We start from the raw sequence: 21,731 nt of genomic DNA, 5'->3' as shown, positions 1-21,731 counted from the left end.
ATAAATGGTGGTAATAGTAGTTGGCAAGGGTGGCAGTTATACCATGTTTTTCTGGGAGGAAGTGTGGAATGGGTGAAGTTCTAGAAACCACAGAGCAACCGAGGCACTGCTGAGACCCTCTGCTAGTTCAGAGTTCCTCCAGTGGGGCAATTTCATGCCCAACAGAAGCGACATCCTTTTGTAATCTTCTTATATCCCCAGATTACATGGTTAACATTCCTTGAAACAAGAAATTCTCACCCTCTAAGTTGTTTCAGGAAGTTGAGTTTGTTGACGTTCACCTACAGTTGGGCTAGACGCTCAGTCGTCCCGCTCTGGTCTTGCGTGGTAGGAGCCTACGCTCTCACCAGTTTCGTCAAGTCAAAGTATGTCTTTGTGATCTTCTTGGCGTAAGGGTCAGTGCAAGGTCAGGCCCACAGCCTCCATCTTCCTTCTTTCTTATCCATCAAGGATTTCTTAGGGGCATAGGGGCTGTGGCAACTCTATTTGTTTGGCAGTTCATGGCTTAATTACATGTGCAAACAGAAAGCATGTGATAACGTGTATTGGTAAAGGGCAAAAGATTTGGAGGCAGAATTTGATTCTAACTTCTGCCATGTACTACTGAACACATCACATAACCTCCAAATTTCCTCAGCTGTAAAACAGCCATAAACACAGTCCACAGGTCACAGGATTTCTAAGATAATTAAGCTAGTCAACAATATATGTCATGAACAGAAGTGGCTGGCACATAAAATATGCTACATAAGGGATAGCTATTACAGCATAAATCAGCAAGTTAACAGTGACTGAAGCTCATAGTTAGACCTGTGCTAAAAACTCCACTCTGAAGACCTACCTTTATTTATTTAAGGGGACCACTTTGAAATGGTGAAACTCCTGACCATCTGTTTCCTCTGCCTACCCAGCCTCTCCACATCCAGGGTAAACCAGGTCCACCAAACTTCATGCAGGCCATGTGCCAGGCCCCTTGGCCTCCCTGTAGTCTGTTCCTCTTTATAAACCCAGCTCAGGATTTTCTCTTCCATCCCACAAAGTGAAGAATATTCCCTCCATCCTTCCTATGCTTATCTCTTAGAATGTTAATCATGCAAGTCAAATAAATTTGTTTCCACAACGAGACTCTGATCTTCAAGGGTGCGACTACTCCTTCTTCATTCTCTTATTATCAAACAAATAGAACTGTGCCCGACACATTAGGAACTCAAGAAAATTAAGAAAGTTGAAAGACTTTCAAATTCTTTCTCGTCCTTTAAGTCACGGGTGTGGGGATAAGAGGGAGGTGGAAACATCACTTATCTGATCAACAAGGACAGATAACAGGCAAGATACGCAGCTCCTCATTTCCTCCTCCACCCCTGGGAAAAATTGTTTTCCGTGATAAACCAACTCTGACCAAAAAATCTGTAATAAATGTACAAGTTTATAATTTGAGAAACAAGTGTAAGAAAAACGAGGTCATCTGCACAATCTTAATCAGAAAAGGAGCAGAACTATATTCTGACAGTTCCCTCAATTATGGCCCATGTCACGAGGCCAGCTGTAACTGCATCGCGTTTGCTGTTATTTCATGCTCACATATAAACGCCTCTCTCTCTCTTAAGTTCATGCAGATGATCCTACTCCCGTGAGCAGCAGAGAACAGAGTTTAAGAATGAAATATTAAATGCAACCAAACTTACAAGGAAGTTGACCTGACAAACGCGATGACATGCGTTCCCACCACTGTACGGCATGGCTACTAGGTATAAGTGGTAAATCCTTGCCCTAAATGTCTGTAGCTAGTATTGCTCTTCGATTGTCAAACTAAATATTTGGGGAACCAGCAGAGCAGGGAAGCCTGTTCCTCTAACACCATGGTTCTCACAGTGGCTTCACATTAGAATCATCAGGGAACCTTTATAACATATACAGGACATATATAATTCATATGCTTGAGGCTCTCACCTCAAACTAATTCAATCAGAATCTCTGTGGGTTGGACTCAGGCATCAGTGGTTTTTTTTAATCCTCCATAGTTTTTAGTGCAGGTGACTGTGGTGTGCTCTGAAGGATTATAGCTGTGAGCAAGAGAGCCAGGGAGTGGAACGTGTCCCTTCCCACTGTACCTCCGCAGCACTAGGAAGATGCCCCATTGAAGGCTCATCCAGCAATCAATCGATTACTAGTAAGTTATTGATTAACAATAATCAATCCGTGTTTGGCACAAGACTCTGACATAGCTTGTTCTTTTCTGCAACATAACAAATAAACACAGACGTGCAAAAACCCTTGCTCTCCTCCTGTGCCCTCAGCATCCTGTCTGGAACTGAACACTGCACTTAGAAATATGCTATGCTACCAAGTCAGCCCCGTGCTCTGGACTTTTTTTTTTATTTGTGGTGAAATACATATAACATAAAATGTACCATTTGAAGCATTTTCAGTGTATGGTTCAGTAGCATTAAGTATATCACCGCAGTTTGGTAACCATCATCACCCTCCATCTCCTGAGTCTTCCCAAACTAAAACCCAGTACTAACTCAGTCCCCCACCCTCTGTCATACCCCTGGCAGTCTCTATTCTACATGCCATCTCTAAGCATCTGTCTACTCTTGGTACCTCATATAAATGGAATCATACGATATTTGTCTTACTGTATCTGGCTGATTTCACTCAGCATCACATCTTTGAGGCTCATTCATGCTGCAGCCTGTGTAAGCACGTTCTCTGTAAGGCTGAATAAGATCCTTACATGTGCTTTACCCCTTCATCTGCTGATGGATGTTGGGTTGTACCCCTCTTGGCTATCGTGAAGAGTGCTGTTACAAGCATGGACGTGCAGGACTCTGGGCTTCATGTGTACAACTTTATATCCCCCTGCTTGGCCAACATTCCTAACCAGGAATCTTGCACAACAGAAGCCAAAAGGCCTGGTGAGCAGGGACACAGCCTGTGACCTGCTTCTTGTCCACACAATATAGCAACAATGATGGCAGGGCCATTCCCATGTAAGTTATAAGACTTGGCCCATTATAAAGAGATTTTCTGAGTGGACTTGACATGAGAGGAACATGTGGCAAGAACTCTGGGCAGCCTTTGGATTTGAGAGCAGTCCCAGCTGAGAGCCAGAAAGAAATGGGGACTTCAGCCCTGCAACCACAAAGGAGTAAACTCAGCCAACAATTATGTAGCTTGGAGGAGGACTTCTTCCTCTAAAAAGCTCTAGAAAGGAACACATCCAGCTGACCCCTGGGCTGCAGCCTTGGGAGATGCTGAAAGGAAGACTTGAATAAGCCATGCCTGGACTCCTGACCCTCTGGAACCTCTCAGAGAAAGAGTATGTGTTGTTTAAGATAATAAGTTCATGGTAATTTATCATACGGCAATAGAAAACTAATACATCTGGTTTCCCTGAGTCTCTATTTCCAAGAAATTTCAATTTCATTAATATCTTGTTATGCTCACATTTTATTTCCACTTTCCACATCTCGTGAGAAGAGAAAGGATTGGAAGCTCTGGAGTTTTCCTTCTCTCCTATTTCCCAGAGCTTGGGTAAGCCCCAAAAGACCATCTAAACTGCTGCTAAAAATTTACCAATTAAAACTGATCTGGCATAGCAAACAACCCAGGATTAAACGGATACTAAGGGCTCCTGATCATTCACACTTGACTATAAAGTATATACAAAAATATCGTCTGGTCATTCCCAGTTCTCAGATCTCATGCAAACAAACAAATAAAAAGCCTGCCAAATTGGACTGCACTGAAAAATCTACAACTAACAGATACTTCTAAGGAGAATCAGCATGGAGAGGAGATGAATTATTTTTAAAATGAGCTTTTAAAGAAACGCAACAATTTTAGGATAAGTTAAAGGATAAGTGTAAGAAATGTATCTTTCACAAACAAGGTACTTTCAAAGAGTTTAAAAATTGAGAAGTTTTAACCTTGTCTTCAGATCTGGTCCCCTTGTTGTGAAGCGTATTGCAGTTTAAACCCTAGAAAAAGGGGACGGCCGCTGAGCTGCTCAGGCTCAGGGAAGGAAAGGGAGGCTCCTTGGATACGGACTGTTCTGCCTGTGAGGCGGCAAAGCCCGTCTCATCCAACCAGCAGAGAGAAGAAGGGCCACTGTCTCTCACCTGTACTCTCTGGGCTACAGTCTTTCTTGAGTATCTAGAAAGGAAATGCGTAGGGTCCAGAATAGCACAGAATATTTTTGAGGAAAAAAAAATGTGAGTCAGAGAAGAGCAGCCTGTTTCAGAAGACATTTAGAAAATGTAAGTGAGAAAAGGTAGAGGCGCCCGCCCACACCTCCAGGACAGTGGCTCAAAGCCAGGTCTGCTCAATTCACCTGGAGTACTTTAGCTGAAGCCAATCGAATCCACAGACCACTATAAATATCTGATAAATGTAAAGGTAACAAGCAAAATAAAACAAGTGCAGGTTTCAGAAATGCTCCCATTAAGTGGCAGCTATCCTAACACCTAGTGAGGTCAAACAAGCTTTAGGCACTACTGGCCATGACCATGAGCTAGTGTCTATGCTTGCTAAGCCTTGGATAATAACACTTACCCAATGGATTGCTGTAAAAATAAGTGGCATAACTACATATAGGTCACAGCACAGTGTGCCTGGCCCATAATAGGCACTCGACATCAGTGCTGATGGCCACTGACTAGTCGGACACCGAGAATGAGGGAAGACTAGGAAGGAACAAAATAAAACTGTGAGTGGAAAAAAGAAAGAAGGGAAGACAGAAAGAAACCGAGGGAAGCAAAATTGGAAGAAAGCAAAATTAAAGGACAAGATTCACTGGTTCAATATTCATTCAGTTGTCTGTGTTGATCTGAAGGAGCAAAGCGAACTTGGACATGAGAGCTGTTAGCCATACCACTGGATCAAAACTGTGGTACTTTTTGTGTGTTATAAAAATACTACAGGGCATCCTCTTAGGAGTGCAGCCCACCGGTGAGGGTAGGCCCTTAGGAGTTAGCACAGCGCTTACCACAAGCACGTACGCTTTTGACTTACTTCCAAGCCTTACACACCTTTCCTCACGCCTAGCAATTAATAAGCTGGACGTTTTGAGGTTAAAGTGAGATGGAATAAAAGGCAAATATAAACAAAGCAGAAGATTGTCTGGGAGGTTGAGAGGGGGCCGGGGTGGGGATGCAGAGTGTGCAGAGCCCTCTGGCTCCACAGAGAAGAAAAGACCTGAGCAAGGAGAAGGAGCAGCCGGGAGCAGGGGCAAAAAGGCGCCACGGCGGCTTCACGGCATCTAGATGTCCAGGCAGCTGCCACTAACTCTGGCCAGGCTCCTAAACCTCTCCATGCTTCTAACCTCTCCCTTGTCCCGAAGCTTAACAGCACTGTCCCCTGCCCCAAAGAAGCCCCAGCCTGGCTGCCCAACCCCGAGGGGAGCGGTGCGCACAGAAAGGCTGCAGCTCTGTAAACATGCACAGAGAGGGAGAGGGCACACGGCTGACATCGGGCAGACGCCAACCGAAAACCTGGCTCAAGGACTTGTGACCGCTGCAGCTGGAGCAAGTTAGTGAATGACTCTGAACTTTAATCTCACCTTTGGTAAAACGAAAAAGTAGCACTCACCTCATCAACTAAGTCTAAAGTCTCCAGGAGATAACGTACGGGAAACAGCGGACATCTACTAGTTAACTGGTAACTTGGTCTTCTCCCCCACCCCTGACTGCCCAGTCCGACCCGACACATTGCTTCCATAAAACACAACTATTTATCTCCAAACATAGTGACAACATTCACCAGTATCACTCAGCTGCCTCCACCCATGGCTTCTGGCTCTCAGATCACCACCCAATCAGAGTCGTTCTTCTTCCACACCTTATACTGTAAGGGTAGCTTCATTTTTAACTTTTCTGAAGACTCAGGTTAAGGCAACAGTATTTAAAAGAATATATACCAATTTTTTAACTGTCCAACTGATAAGCGTCTGATACACACCTGTAAATCATTAATTATCCATGTAAAATCTAGCTATAGAACCTCTGATATGGAAACATGTAAGTCACTATTTCATATAAACTGTGGGTGATAATAATAATACCTGTCCTATAGGTTTGTTGTCAGGATGAAATGATTCCATGAACGGTGACCGGCACATAATGAGCGACATAGAAGTCATTTTTTTCCATAGAAACATTCCTATTCCACAAAGGAAACACATTTCTACCGTGCACATGTGACCGTACTGCTTTGGAAAGGAACCCCAAATGGTAGCAACATGCTCTTCCTCACCCCTTTTCCACGTCTTATTTAGATGTGTGACTCACTCGCGTTTTCCTATTTCACCTATTCTCGGTTGGGGTGGGAGTGACAAATAAAACTAATTGTCCTGCCTAAAACTGGAGTCGACATCCGAAGTCGGATGGCAAGTCTTTGTTTTATCTTTCTTCTTCATGAAAGAACAATAGTCTCAAATGATAGTTTAAGCATTTTCAGTGAAAGGCACTCATACCACCAACTTGCCAGATGTCTCTGATTAATTTGCCTGTGTTCCACCAGACATGCGACTTGAGCTTCTAATTTAGCTCTGCTGGTGCTGAAGTTTGATAAACAGTATCTATATAAACGGAAAACTTAATTTCAGTAAAAAGATCTGACCTCTGAATGCATGGTTGTCTTGGAGCTCAAGGCAAGCCAGACATGGGCAGAAATGCTATGTGAGGTGTTCCTCGCCCTCCTTCAACACTGATATTCAGATCTCCGCCTTGAGAAGCACTGTACCGATTTGGGAATCATATATGACACTGCACGTACGCCAAAGTTTGTGCCATCAGATGTATCAAATCCATTCTCAGTATCCTTTTGCTGAGGGATTAGATTTTTAATTTTAATTCATTTTAAAATTAAATAGCCACAGGTAAATAGCCATTATCTAATGGTTACTATATTTAATATGGCAGTTCTAAATTACATGGTTTTGACTGTAACTGCTATTTCTTGAGCTAAGAATTGTGAGCTAATGGAGTTTGGGAACCCTTTATGCACAAAGTTTAAAACTTGTGCACGAGCTCCGAGGACCCAGCAGCTGGTAAGTGTTGATACAAGGGGAGGCCTCTGCTCAGCTCCACATGGACAAAGCCAGGAAGCCCCAGGAAGCACATCCTCTTACTACCAATCAGTGGGGTGTGTCGTGACAAGGCAGACTGGTGCCCAGATGGGTCTGAGCTTTTGTCTTTGTGGGTAGTTCTGAGAACACCAAAGCAGGAGGGCAGATGGAAAGAACTGGTTTCAAAACTAAGACTCTTGGATTCTGATCTGTGCTCCGCCATCAGCCATGGTCCGTCTGTAACTTCCTTGTCCCTGGTGTCCTCGCTGTTCTGGGCAGGGCATAATGGATGGCTTAAAGCAATCTCTAAGGTTTTTGTAGCTCTAAAGCCTTTAGATGTTCAGCATATTAAATTTAAATTAGAGATAAGAACTATATTGTAGAACTCTGTATTTTAGAACTCTAATTCATCATGTGATTTATGATCCCTCAGTAAAGCTGAGTGTCTATGATAGAAACAGGCTCCATGCCCGCGTAGCTGTATTCTTTGGAAGGTCTAAAATGAAAATGGTCAGAAGACACAGAGCCAGCTGCTGCCAAGGGCTCTGATACCCTGCAGGTCTGGCACAGCTTATCAGCGATTCCGTGTTGTGCCCACCTCAGTCTGACAAGCACATCCTCGCCCTGTGTGGCTTTGTCCTCACATCAAACGCAAGTCTTGTGCATAAAGGATCCCCAAACTCCACTGGCTCTAATTCTTATCTCAAGAAATGGCAGTTACAGTCAAAACCATGTAATTTAGAACTGCCATATTAAATATGGCAACCATTAGACAATGGCTATTTACCTGTGGATATTTAATTTTAAAATGAATTAAAATTAAAAACCCAGTTCCTCAGTGGCACTAGCTACACCTCAAGTGCTTGAAAGCCACAGGTGGCTACTGGCTCCCATATAGGACAAAAAAGATTGTAGAACATTTCCATCAGTGCAAAACATTCTATTGGATAGCACTGAATTATTCTAGAACCTGAGCTTAAAAAGCAGATTCTTGAATTTCACATGGGACAAATTTCCAGAATTCCCTGGTGCCATTAGGGTTCCATTATAACAGCAGTTCTCAACCTGTGGGTCACGACCTACAGAAACGGTATTAAAGGGCCGCGGCATTAGGAAGGTTGAGAACCACTGCATTATAAGCTCCTTCACGTAAAGCAGGGAGATGCAACTATACCATTTAAGTTACCCCTTAAATGACCCTAAGAGCACAATTGATGAGTACAGGATAACAAAGGTGGCACAAGAAGGGGCCGCCTAGCAGTTGAAGAGGCTCTTTTACCATTCACAACACACCTAAGCACAGGTGCCTCAGCAAAATCACAGACTGAAGTGTTGTGAGTGGTAGAGTTTCTCATGAATTACTGAAATTGAATCCTCAAATTCCAAATCTATCACACCATCAAACATTATTCTTTGGTTTCCATTAGTGCCTTTTATCTCCCCAATATTGTTTATTGCTGAAGAACTAGGGCTCTCCTGCAGTTTCTTGCTCAGGGCTAAGTTTTTATCAGAGATACTCTTTTTGACAAAAAGACTGAAAGCCATTCAATGTTTTCTGATCCAGTGTGGAGATAAACTTTATGTAAAATGTAGTTGACACATGAACTACATACTATTACAAACAAATTTTTCATAAATTCATTCAGGAACTTTATGAAAGTGCAAGAAATAAATTTTGAAAACCTAAAAATAAACAGAAGGGCCATTTTGACTGATGATTTCAAATTCTATAATATCTTGGAAAGAGTCCAAGTCAATGGATACAATGGACCCTGCATATTATCCTTGCATCAGTGAAGGACACGCCCATCTTTTTTAATGCTCTAACTTCTAGAAAATTGTTTCCTACAAAATTTTTGATTGACTGCATTATATAAAAGAGATATAAAAATATCCAATGTTTACTTTTGGCTTTTCTCCAAGAGTGGAAGGTTTTGGAAATGGAAGATAAATTGTAAGACTGAGCACTTTTAAATAACTGGAAAATGTTTCAATCTCTGAATTGATAGCCATCTGTGTTTAGCCAGTTACTTCAGAATTAGTAAGAAATATATTTGTATGCTTTGCAAGAGAAATTGAGGCACAAGCTAGACGATAAAAAATTGTGTTTCCATATTCTCTTTAATTTTTCTATTTAGAACCACAAGGCTCTGTGAAAACAGATGAGGATTATTAGGGTATGAATGATGTAGCTTAGTCTCTTTAAGACTTAATCGTTAAGAAATCAATTAGCCTGTTTATTCATCCTGATCACAATGTAGATTTATACCTATTTGGCTTGTTTTATGGTGAGGAGAAGCATTAATATAATCCTTATTGGGGAGCTGTGTTTCCTATGCTTTTCACTACAGTTAGATAAAAGGGGGTGTGGTTTGACGCAGAAATTAACCTGGCATAACTACTGATTTTTTTCTTTGCATGGTTATAACAGAGTTAATGAAGAGAGTCAAAGAAATATGTTTATCTTAGACTGTTCAGCACCAGAAGAATGGTGTTGTGCCTCAAGATGAATGTAAATCTTTGAAAATAATCTGGATTCAAGAGAAGAAATCTGGTGGCATATGTGGAGAAAAGGTCAAAGAAGATGGATTGCAACTAAATTGTCTTACAGGTTTTCTATGTATAAAAGCATATTGCTCCTTGAATAATATACTTATGTATGAATATATAATAATACAATGCACCATATTTCTGCTATATCAAAAGAAAAGATGGGATGGTGTTCAACTTTTTTTTAACGAGCTTAAGTTTGTGACATTTACGACTTCTGAATTTATACACTAGAAACAAATTATTTTTTTTGAAAGAGAATAGATAAGACTTCATTAAAAAAATTAATAATGAAACTTTTGGTTTAATAAAACTCTCCTGAAGTCTAATATTAACCAGATTTCTTTCAGCCATGGAGTATTATGATTAATAATCTGACATCACCACCTTCCTTAGCAAATATTTATTGATCATTCACTATGTGCCAAGTACTGTCAACAAATTGATGAATTAAACCTCCCTTTATAATTTTTGTGTTAAAATTAATCATTTTGTTTGTTTAGGTCAGATGTTTTATCTTGATTTATATTACTTGTGTCTGTGAATAAATTAAAATTTGTTTTAATTTCACAGATCTTGCACTTTGCAATAGAGACCCATGCCCAACCAAGACATTACCAAGGCAAAAGATCTAATTTCAATGAACAAATACTCATTTAGAAATAATGAAGAAAGAGAACCCTAACTCGAGATGTTTCTAATCAATCTTTTCTGGTCAGAAAAAAATCAAACTTTAGCCACAAAACACACACATACACTCTCACAAGGACACAGTGGTAATTTGTATGTTCTTTGAAAAATTCTAATGCTTAACAGTAATACTAGCTTTTAATCTTTCCCTCTGCCTGAAATGCTCTTTCCACCTGGTCCATACACCTTTTCATCCTTTGGGTCTGTTAGAGGTCACGTCCTCAGCTAGGCCTTCAGGACAAGCCTGCTTCATGCCCTTCTGTCCACTCACTGAGACACTGCCCATGACACTGTTGGGCTCCATAAGATCATTGATCCCAATTAATAATTAGACACTGCTGATTTGTTCCCGTGTACACAGTCTATGTCCCCCACCAGGAAGGCTCTGCCGTCTATCCACTGACGTGCACCTAACATCTACCACAGCGGCAGGTAGAGAGCATGGCTCAGCATAAACAGTGGAATGGCTGGATGTCCATTTCAGCCTCCCCTATATTCCTTTTTGGGGACACCTGCAGATTAACTGTTAAGAAGTGGTTTTTATCTGTAGATGAATAACTACGTGCCCACATAACAGAAAAACACAATTAAATACCAGTAGGGAGGAGGGGGGAGCTGGTGAAGGGGGAGAGAGAGGATGGAGGGGGTTGGTGTGCTCTCACCTAATGGGCACAGTGTGGGGTCTGTGGCACACCGCCTGGGTGAAGGGCTCAACCACAACCTGGACTTCCCCTAACACACACAAGCAATGTAACCTAATTTAAAATAGGTTTTTTATTATACATGATATTTAAAATAGTATTTTTACTACAAATAATTGATATTTCATTGTGATTTATATATATTTTTAAGCCCAGTCCTCTAGAAAGAGAGATGTACACTTCTTAATATTACCCCTTCAATCCCCTAGGGTTTTCAAGATGATAAAGTGACTTTCAGTAAACTCAGCTCCTCAAAGTGATATATCAAAGATATATATGTGTGTGTGCATATATATAATATGTGTGTATATACACATATCAAAGTGACACGTATCAAAGATATATATATCAAAGTGATATATCAAAGATATATATATGTGTGTGTGCATATATATAATGTGTGTGTATATGTACATATCAAAGTGACATGTATCAAAGATATATATATATCAACGTGATATATCAATGCTCCTCAAAGTGATATATATCAAAGATATATATGTGTGTGTGTATATATGTGTGTATATATACATATCAAAGTGACATGTATCAAAAATATACATATATATATCAAAGTGATACATATCAAAGACATGTGTGTGTTTGGATAATGTCATATCCAAGTCCAGGTAAAGTACAATTTCTGCTTTAAAGACAACTTCTGTCTAACAGGAGATCCTTCTGCAAAATGAAGCCATTTGATAGACCCTCTATCCCCAAATTTGAAAGGGTTAATATGCACTTTATCATTAAGGAGGCATAATAAATATCACTTAGTATTTCATGATATGAAGGCCATCAGATTAAAAGGATGTAGGAACTTCTTACCTGGAGTCCTTTCGGACTCTTGCTTTCTCAAAGGAAAATTCAGGGGGTTTGTTGAGGTCATAGGTGCGGGTGGTTGGCTCAGCAGACACCCCAGCCTTTGCTCCCCTCCTGCTGTGGAGAGACACCAACCCCGAAGTCTTCCGTTGGACCCCCAGAGGCACTTTCTCTGGAGAGGCCTGCGGCGGGCTCCCGCCCTGCATGAGCACCACATCCTGCAGCTTGTTCAGCTGGACGCACTTGTTCTGGAGCTCCTCCGTGAGCTCAGCGATGGCCACGGTCTGCTTGGACAGCTGCTCCCGCAGCTCCTTCAGATGGTACTCGCGCTCCTGGATCTCAGCATCCTTCCTCCTCAGCTCTCTCTCCAGCTCTATCACCTTGCTCCGCAGGGCCTCATTGGTGAAGTTCCCAGAGTGGCCATCTGGATGCTTGGAATGTTTGGGTTTCACTGAACCATTTCCCATTTTGCTCGTGGACCTAAAAGAGGACACAGGTCGGGAATGACCAAACAGATATTTCCCAACAGCCCTACCCCGTCTCGTTTGGATCCGTTTCATAAACAGATATCATTGTGTGATAAGCAATGAATTTCCCTGTGCTTCCAGAAAGCAAGCTCTGGGCCGAGTCCCTTAATGCCTTCAGGAAGAGCATATGGGCTCATTCTCCCCTGACCCCTCACGAGTACAAGCATCACATCTAAGCATTTTGCGCAAATGGCCTGAGTTACCTGCTGTTTTCCCTGGCCATTCTCTCTGGACAGCTGTGAAAAGCATCACAACAAAACTGTGATGTGGATATCAGCATAGCAAAGATGAAACGCAAACCAACAGCTACAGCCACAGAGGTGTGGCAGCCACAACTCTCCTAGCTCCCTGAGCAGCTCCAGTAGGAAGTAGGAAGCCTTCCCCTGATTCAGAAAATAACACATCTGCAGTCCTCAGAAGGAGAAGGCAGTGGCGGTGTTGCCTTATTAGCATTTTTTCCTGCCATATGCATCCTTTAAGTTTTGCATTTCTGATAATGCTCACTGCTAAAGAAACTTCTGGATTTTCGTCACTGGACAGAGGTAGGGGGATTCTCCTACATACTCTATGTCCACAGTCGAGGCTGATCAAAAAATAACCTGCGATCCAAGGTCTATCCTTTTCCTATTAAGAATATTCCCAGTGTACACTCCCCAAATCACTAATCTAGGGAGTCTCAGGATGTTATATGCAGAATAGGGGTTATGAGAGACGATTTTAGTTGATTCGGAATTTGTTTTTAGTTCAATAGCTATTTATGTGTTGTAAATGTAAATACCTAGCATTGCAAACTCATGAACTCATTGTTATTACGATTCCAGTGAAGACTATATTAGGTAATAAAGTTTATTGAGATAATTCAATGAAAATAAAAATAAGCCATCTGCAGGTAATAAGCACATGCAAGCAAAATCATAAAGCAGAACTCAAATTGCTCTGCTTAATTATCATAAAGTTTGGCCAGGCATTGTGGATGTGAGCCTGTAATTCTACCACTTTGGGAGACCAGACCAGGAGTTTGAGACCAGCCTGAGAAAATAGCAAGATCCATATTTCCGTAAAAATTAGAAAACCTAGCCAGGTGTGGTGGCATGTGCCTACAGTCTCAGATACTCCAGAGGCTGAGATAGGATCAGTGAAGCCCAAGAGTTTGAGGTTGCAGTGAGCTATGATGGTGCTACCACAATCTTTCCTTAAAAAAAAAAAAAAAAATGTGTGTATATATATATATATATATATATATATGGAAAGAAAGAAAAAAGAAAAGCTGAAAAGCTATCAGTCATAAGGCTTAAAGCTTTTGTGACTGGCTATTAAAATAACTTTATACTATTGCACATGTGACTTTTGAAAGCCAGAATCTGGGAAGCATTATTATAATAGTTGTAAACTAAGCCTGAATCCCTTTGATCACCTAAAGTTAAGAGAGATGAAACTCTCATATTCCTGCCCTTCTCTCCCTCCAAACTTCAAACTTAGATAGAAATAAAATATCTAGATTTATTTCACCAGCTCTACCAGAATGAGCCTGACCCCTACAGCAATGAAGGCATGAATGCAAAGGTGATGTAGCACCTACGGTTCAAACAAGATGCAACCACGTAGCCAATATAGGTTGTCCAAGACAATACAAACAGAAAATAAACATATTTATCAAAGTAATCTGAAAATGCCCAGGTATTTGTGCCTCATAGAATTCAGGTTCAAAGCAGTTATTAAGAAATATTACCCTTCAGAGAATTGCCTTAATATGTTCAAGAGAAGTGGCAGGTTTAAGCTTCTGTTGACTTGGCAGCCTCTATTATTGCTTGATATGTAAGAAGACTGGGGAGACGAGAATTCAAAGAAGTGGTCCTGGACATACTTACATCCTGAATAAACAATTCGGAAGATGTCGGGTTGGGATCTGAGAAGGAACTTGAATGAGATTACGAATCACAGGCATGGGAAAGGTGTTCTCAAAAGTATCTTCCATTAACATGTATGCAAGGGTCTGCCTGAAGCAGTGAGCCATCTTCTAGACAGGCTCTTTGGTTCACGGACAAGCATTCTTTACCCAAAAAAGAAAGGAACACAGGGTAATGGTAGGAGGGAAAGGATATGGCCTATAAAGAAAAAAGCAAGAACAATTTTTAAAAATCTAACACTAAACTAACACCTCCTTCTTTATTCATGGAATGATGGTTTACTAAGACCGTTAACTGTCATATTTACTACCCGGGCATATCCCATCATGGATTTACAGCCAAAGTTGACACAGAAAACAGTTGTAGCATTCTAAATACAGAAAGGCTTCAAGTCATTTTGCTCTGGGTATGATATCCAAAAATTTCTGTACCAGTCCAATAATATTGTCAACATGAAGGACAATTAGGTAGAGGGTGTTAAATTCTCCCCCAAACGCCAACTATTCTCCGGTTTTAATGAAGTCAATTTGGAAGCTGCATAAATCTTTCAAGTTATTTAGAATTCCAAGGAGAGGTGAAAGGAGAATAACTAACTCATCTTTCAAGTCACTCATTTAAGATATGTCCACAAGTTACTAAATGGCTGAATACTGGTCTGATTTCTTACTGAGTTCATCCATTCAAATGTTGTTGTCCCTGAAGCCAAGGCCTTATGTCTCTGGCTTTATAAAACCTAATTATGAAGCTTGCCTCTGTTTCCTGCATCAGTCACTATGATAAACTATTTCTCAAATATGTATTGCTAGCCTCAAGGAGAAGAGAAATACAGGATGTTGATCCATTAATCTAACAACTACAGGTTATTAAAACTATTCTTATATTCAGAGCAGAGCATATGATATAATCAAAAATGAGTTTGGAGATAAAGACCAGAATTTAAGTTGAGCACTGGAGTCAGACCAATGAGGGTTAGAAAGCGGTCTGCTTTTTCCCAATCTTCTATAGATTCCTTAGAAACTCTGATTCTTAGTTCTCTTACTTATAAAATAGAGCACACTTCTGTCTACCTCAGAGGGTTACAGTGAATGTTACATTTTTAAAGCGCTGTGTACAATGCCTGACACATAGGAGACATCAAGTGAACAAGTAGTTCTTACAGAGAAACTGGCTAGAAACAGAAACTTCACGTCTTGGTGTGAGGAAAGGCCAGCAGGGCTCATTTCTGGGTAGGACAAAAGTCTAGTAAACTGGAAGTCTCAGACATGAGAGGTCTTCACAGATGCATGGGGGGGGGAGAGAAAATCTTACTCTGCATATATTATGGGTTTCATTGAGAAAAGAAGTCATTTGGAACAGTCTGGGAAACAAACACCACTCAAAGATGGAGATTAAAAAAAAAGGCCTTGTGGATGACACGGAGCCAGCGTCAGGCCTGCAAGGATTCTGGTGCTTGGTAACTGCCTCATGTGCCCTGTTGACTTTTCACATTTCTCAATGACATCCTTAAACACAAAAGGCCCACCTAATTATCTCTGAGGGCAACAAAAAAGCATGGTTCACTATGGAGGTGGTACTCTCTTGCAGGCAGGGTGGGGAGAGAGGAAGAGAGTGAGTAGTGGCATTTAGCAAGACGAGAAGAACACTACATCATATTCTAAATGGCTATCATATTAATCCAGTCACTATTTAGGAAATGCTGCCCACGGAGGATAGCCTTTCCTAGAAGGACCACGGGAAAAGTAAAAGTGACTGTAAGCGTGTCGCCAGGCAGATTAACACCTGGCCGGCAATGTGGGAGACTTGATTGTCTGTTTTTTCTCCAGCGCTAAAGCAGTTTGAAATGAAAATCTTGGCTCTGGTCTAAATAATCTCTATTTCTCTTTCTACCCATCTGCAGTCTCTTATAAATACAGACACACAGATACACAGACACATACACACACAGACACACACCCCTATGGGTTTATGTGTAAATATAGGAGATGCAACACTTCTGGCTGAGGTTGCGGAGCCAGAGTCTTGGTCCAGGCACTTACACCTGCTGTTTACATGTCCTCAGGTAAGGTACTGGGCTTGGGTTCTATAATAGAAGAAACAGAAGCACAGACAGACAGATAAAGTAACATTGCTGTCTTGTAGAGTTGTTAAAGGGATAAATGAGATAAATTATAAGAATTTAGCACAGGGCTTGGCTTATTGATCTTAAAATATTTACTAAACCAATACAATATTGTAGGAGAAAACTGACACTCCCCAACTTAAGACTTACTGTAAAGGCCGAGCGCAGTGACTCACCCCTATAATCCTAGCAGTCTGGGAGGTCGAGACAGGTGGATAGCTTGAGCTCACGAGTTCAAGACCAGCCTGAGCAAAAGTGAGACCTTGTTTCTACTAAAAATAGAAAAACTGAGGCAAGAGGATAGCTTGAGCCCAAGAGTTGGAGGCTGCTGTGAGCTATGATGCCACAACACTCTACCCAGGGAGACAGCTTGAGACTCTGTCTCCATAAGAAAAAAAAAAAAAAGACTTACTATAAAGTTACAATAATCAAGACAGTGTAGTCCTGGTGAAAGAACAGAAAAGCAGATTAATACAACAGTGTAAAGAGCCTAGGAGTAGGCCCAAACGTACACTAAAATGATCTTTGGCAAAAGAACAAAAGCTAATCAATAGAGAATGGATGGACCAACTAGATAACCACGTTCAAAAAAATAAAAAACTAGACACAAACTTTATGCTTTTCACAAAAATTAGCTCCAAATGGGTCATAAACCTAACCAGAAAACAAAAAACTATAAAACTACTAAAAGACAACAGAGGTGATCTCATGTTTGGTGATGGCTTTTTATTTATTTATTTTTATTTAAAGGGCCAAATACCCAATTCATAAAAGGAACTTGATTAAAATTTAAAACTTCTGCTGTGCAAAAGATAATGTAAGACAATGAAACAAGCCCCAGACGTGGAGAAAGTACTAGCAAAATGTAGCTAATAGAGGAGAAATGCTTAACATGTGACAATAAACACAACCCAAAAACGCGGGCAAAAGATCTGAGCAAATACCTCACCAAAGATGACACATGTGCACAGATGGCAAATAATTATATGAAAAGGTGTTTAACATTATACGTCATTAGGGAATTTCAAATGTAAACAATAATGGCGTACCACAACACGCCCACTACAATCAAAAACACCGACAACACCCGATGCTGGGGGAGGCAGAGAACAACAGGAACCCTTCTTCATCAACGGTAGGGATGCAACATGACGGAGCCCCCGTAGAGGACAGTTTGGCACTTTCTTACAAAGCTGAATGCAAGCTGCATGATCCAGCAAATGCACGTCTTGGTATTCATCCGACTGATATGAATCCTAAGTTCTCACCAGCACCTACCCATAAACATTCACAGCAGTTTTTTCATACTTAACAACATGTGGAAGTAACCAAGATGTTCTTTAGTGGGTGAATGAGCAAACTGTGGTATATCCATATAATGGACTATTACGCGATAATAAAAAGTAATGTCAACCAATAAAAAGACATTGCTAAGCAAAGGAAGCTGACCTGCAAAACCTCCGCACGGTATGATTTCAGTTATCCAGCATCTGGAAAATGACAGCAAAAACAGCAGCTGCTGCCAAGAGCTTGGAGAAAGGGCAAGAGGAATGAATAAGAGGAAAATGGGATTATTAGGACAGTGAAACTATTTGGTATGATACATGTCGTTATGCCCTCGTTGAAACCCACGGAATACACAACGTAAGGAACAAACCCTACCGTAAACCATGGAGTTTAATATCTATGTCTGTATCAATATTGGTTCATCAATTATAGCAAATGTATCACACTGATGGGAGATGGTAAGAACAGGGGAGGCCGGTGGGGCGAGCGTCATACTTTTCACCGATTTTTTTCTGTAAACTTAAAACTGCTCTAAAATAGGAAGTCTATTAATTTTTCAAAAGAAAGAAAGCTGATTGTACATTCAGGGGACAGGCTGAAATACATGATGGATGGACGGAGAGTGATGGATGATGAAGCTGAGAAAGTAAGATGCCGTGGTGGACCCTGAGAACTCAGAACTTGGATGCTCATGTGGGCCACGTAGTTTTCAAGTCACACGGTTGGATTTGCCCTTTGGAAAAATATATGGAATGAAATGAAAAGCGGTGAGAGGAAGTAAGGCAAAGTAAGAGGCCAGGGCACCCACCCATGTAAGAGGTGACAAGTGCAGCACTGAGGCCAGCCCACAGTGCCATCCCATTCTAATGACTTCACCTTCCTCAACTAAAAAAAAAAAAAAGGACCAAACAGGATATTTGGTAAAAGTTATGATTACAAGTAACTCTGCAATGTCCTTCCCTGCAAATCATGAAAAGCAGAATGGAGTCTTTTCTATGATATCAATAGTTTAGCTCAAAATCAGAGGATTGAATGATACAGGTTTGAGATGATATGCTTGGTGTCTAGGAAGCTGATGCAGTTGATGTTATCACTAGCTTGTCTCTCCATAGTTCTTTTAGAAAATAATTAACTATCACTGAATACATAATATACATCCTTACTTCCTCTCCCCGAAGCAAACCACACAGAGCTGTCCTCGTGAGAAACAGCTCCTCTCTACATCAATGCCACAATCAAAGCATCTGTCTACTTGACCCTGAGACGGCTGACCTGAGGCTCAGTTTTGAATCGACTGCTTGTTTTCTTTGATTTAGAGAATAACCTTCTTTTGACAGACAACCATATGAGCTGACTGTACCAAAGTTCCAGCTACTCCAGGGGTTGACTATCTCTTCGAAGTGTCCCTCCCCCAGCAGAACATTCACAATGACTTTTATTATTGCCACGTATCCTACTTCTGACTGCCAAATCTGGTAGTGTTCCATTCAGCTATTTTGGGTGCTGTATTAACAGATAAACAGACAAACACACTGAAATACAGATCTGCAGATGCGGGTCAGGAGATTATAGGTGACAGAATTTGAGTGGTGGTAAGAAGAAAAAGAAAAAGATTTGGATGTTTACATTGTGGCAACCGGGTAAGGGGTGATGTCACCGACCAAAAGGAAGAGTAGATTTGAGGGATAGGACAATGAGTTTAACTGGGGGCATACTTAGTTTAGTAAGTGGAAGTCGCAAGGAAGAGAAGGTCAGTAAGCAGTAAGAAATGAGGGACTAGAAAATTGAAGGAAAAGAGAAACCCGACAATATTTAGCATTTGTTGATATAAGTGGAGGCTGAAGCTGGCCGAGTGGATGCAAGTGCCCAGGGTATTGGCACTGAGGAGAGGAAGCGTGTCTAGGTCAATATAAGATTGGAAAGAAAACCAGGGAGATGGCCATTGCTTTAGTTAATGTGAGAGAGGATGTGAAGTGATTAATAATAAAAGAGGCTAGGTGGGAGGAATACTGCAGGGCAGAGTCTCTAATGTGGTAATTAAATGAATACGCACCTGAGAGAAGTCAAAAGGATTCCAGTGTTTTGATCTTGGAAATCATAGAGGAAAGTAGTACTATTCGCTCTTCGTTCATTCATTCCCCCCAAGGTTACCAGAGGACACTATCTATGGGTTAGGAACCGTGACACTGACAGTCGGAGAACGAGCAGGCCTTACAGAGACAGTCAGGAGTCGGGATTTATATACGTTGCGTTTGAGATACCCTGTGGGTCATCAAGATGGAAATGTCCAGCAGATAGAAGCAAAGAAGAGAAGTCAAGGAAAAACACTGGTCCGGGGAGGTAAGGCTTGAAGTCCCATTAGTAGATGAGAGGAGACATAAAAAAAGGAACATCTCCATCCTTAGGTGCGAATATACAGGTGATACCTGAGTGTGTGATCTGAGAGAGGAGGACGAAGAGAACCAAACAGCACAGAAGGGAAAGGAATGGTGTACAAAGAAGAGATCTGGAACTACCTCAGAGGCCGTGCCGGTAACGCTTCCTAGAAGGTGAGCAGGATGCAGCTAACATCCCACAGATATGTCCAAGAAAATGAGATCACAGGGGAAAGCACGGAATTGAGCCTTTCATGGAAAAGGCTGGATAAAAAACTCCATTGCAAAGGTCTGTGAAAAGCCAACGCCAAGAGGAGGGGCTTCAAGATGGTGTCCTGATTCAGGCAAAGGATTTTTAGAATAGTGGAAACTCGAGAATATTTATAAGCCCAGGATAATGAACACAGAAGATAGAGAAAATGAAAACACAGGGAAAGAGAGGATAAATTGATAGTAAAATAGCCTCCAGGAAGCAAGAAAATATGGGATCACATATGGGCAACATCCAGGCAACCTGTGCCTTCACTGGGGGGTGAATTCTCGTTAGCCTCATTCGTAATGATTTCACAGGACCGGAGTTAATTACTTTGTGTTAAAAGAGAAGGACCCCGGGCATCATCTTTTGATGTCATTTATTCTTAGTTACCCAGGGCCCCAATGGAGAGGATGTTCTCTAATTCTCCAAAGCGTGTTCTCCACCATCTTCGCTCATACTCTGCTGTGCAAAACTAAAGCACAGTACTGGCAACAGAGACTGTATGTTATGTGGGATGGTCGCCTTCTCCACGAGTTAAATAGAAACTTGCAAAGAAAAGATGCAATTTCTAAGGAAACCGTATGTACGGGGGTGTGGCAGGGGCAGGTGTATGTGGCTCTCTTCCTTTAGTAGAAAAATAAAATAAAAATAACTATTCGAAAACCCCTGGAGATTTGGGAAACAAGAATATCAGGAAACCAAGGCGTTTGTATCAGAGCCATGCTTTCTACCTCCTGAATCTGCCCGCGCCGTTTCTGTGCTCAGCGACAGCTCCCAGGGCTATGAAGGTGCACCCTAGGTCTTCTCGAACTCAAACCCATTTCTTTTCCCGATCTCTGGGTTTTGTTTGTTTACTCTTGTTTCTTCATCACCGGGAAATCACAGAAATGTGGAAGAGCCTCAGGGTGCTGAGAGACTCGGGACACCCACACAAGTTTACCAGGACTCCTGAAAGTCCTTGCCTGAGCACTGCGTGCCAGCTTGGCAGGCAAAGCCGGGAGCGCACGCTCTGACAGCGTCGCGGAGCCCCCAGCCCCGGCGACAGTCTCCGCGGCCGCTCCCGGCTGAAGCTCGGAGAGCCCTGGGACTGTTCCCTGGGCTGAGGGGCTGAGGTCGCCCTTCGGCCTCAGATAAGCTTCTTAAAAACGAGGAGCCTTCCTCTGCCCCCAGGGAGTCGGGAGATGCCGCCACCCGGAGTGAACGCGGCGCAGGCACACGTCCACACTCAACAGCACAAGCCGGGGACCCGCTGGGTGTGGAGCGGAGAGAGGCACACACCGCGCGACGCAGGCGACGCGCGCACACGCGGGCGCCCCGACCCCGGCCCTCCCCGCGCACCCCGGCGCCCGAGCCCCAGCCGCGAACCTCACCGAGCAGCCGGGTAACTTTCCAGGTGCGCAGTCTGTCACCTCGGCGGGTGCCACTGCG

The 21,731-nt window shown here is 42.0% G+C and overlaps 1 protein-coding gene across 2 annotated transcripts in view; it reads right to left on the bottom strand.

Moving 5' to 3' along the window:
- The window catches only part of PRKG2 (protein kinase, cGMP-dependent, type II), a 98,819-nt gene extending 77,088 nt beyond the window's left edge, over window positions 1–21,731 (bottom strand). The window contains exons 1-2 of one of the 2 annotated variants that reach the window (XM_003790052.1): window positions 21,674–21,731; window positions 11,839–12,312 (exon numbers count right to left, since the gene is read on the bottom strand). In XM_003790052.1, the coding sequence (XP_003790100.1) occupies window positions 11,839–12,299 (461 nt within the window). In that variant the 5' untranslated portion in view covers window positions 12,300–12,312; window positions 21,674–21,731. The remainder of the gene's footprint in view (window positions 1–11,838; window positions 12,313–21,673) is intronic. The other variant, XM_003790051.2, reaches the window with a different exon arrangement.

The sequence above is a fragment of the Otolemur garnettii genome, unplaced genomic scaffold (genome assembly GCF_000181295.1).
Source record: "Otolemur garnettii isolate 467f Iridium unplaced genomic scaffold, OtoGar3 scaffold00039, whole genome shotgun sequence".
NCBI classification, from domain to species: Eukaryota; Metazoa; Chordata; class Mammalia; order Primates; family Galagidae; genus Otolemur; species Otolemur garnettii.
The sequence above is the reverse complement of the archived record's forward strand: the minus strand, read 5'-3'. Positions and strand labels throughout refer to the sequence as shown.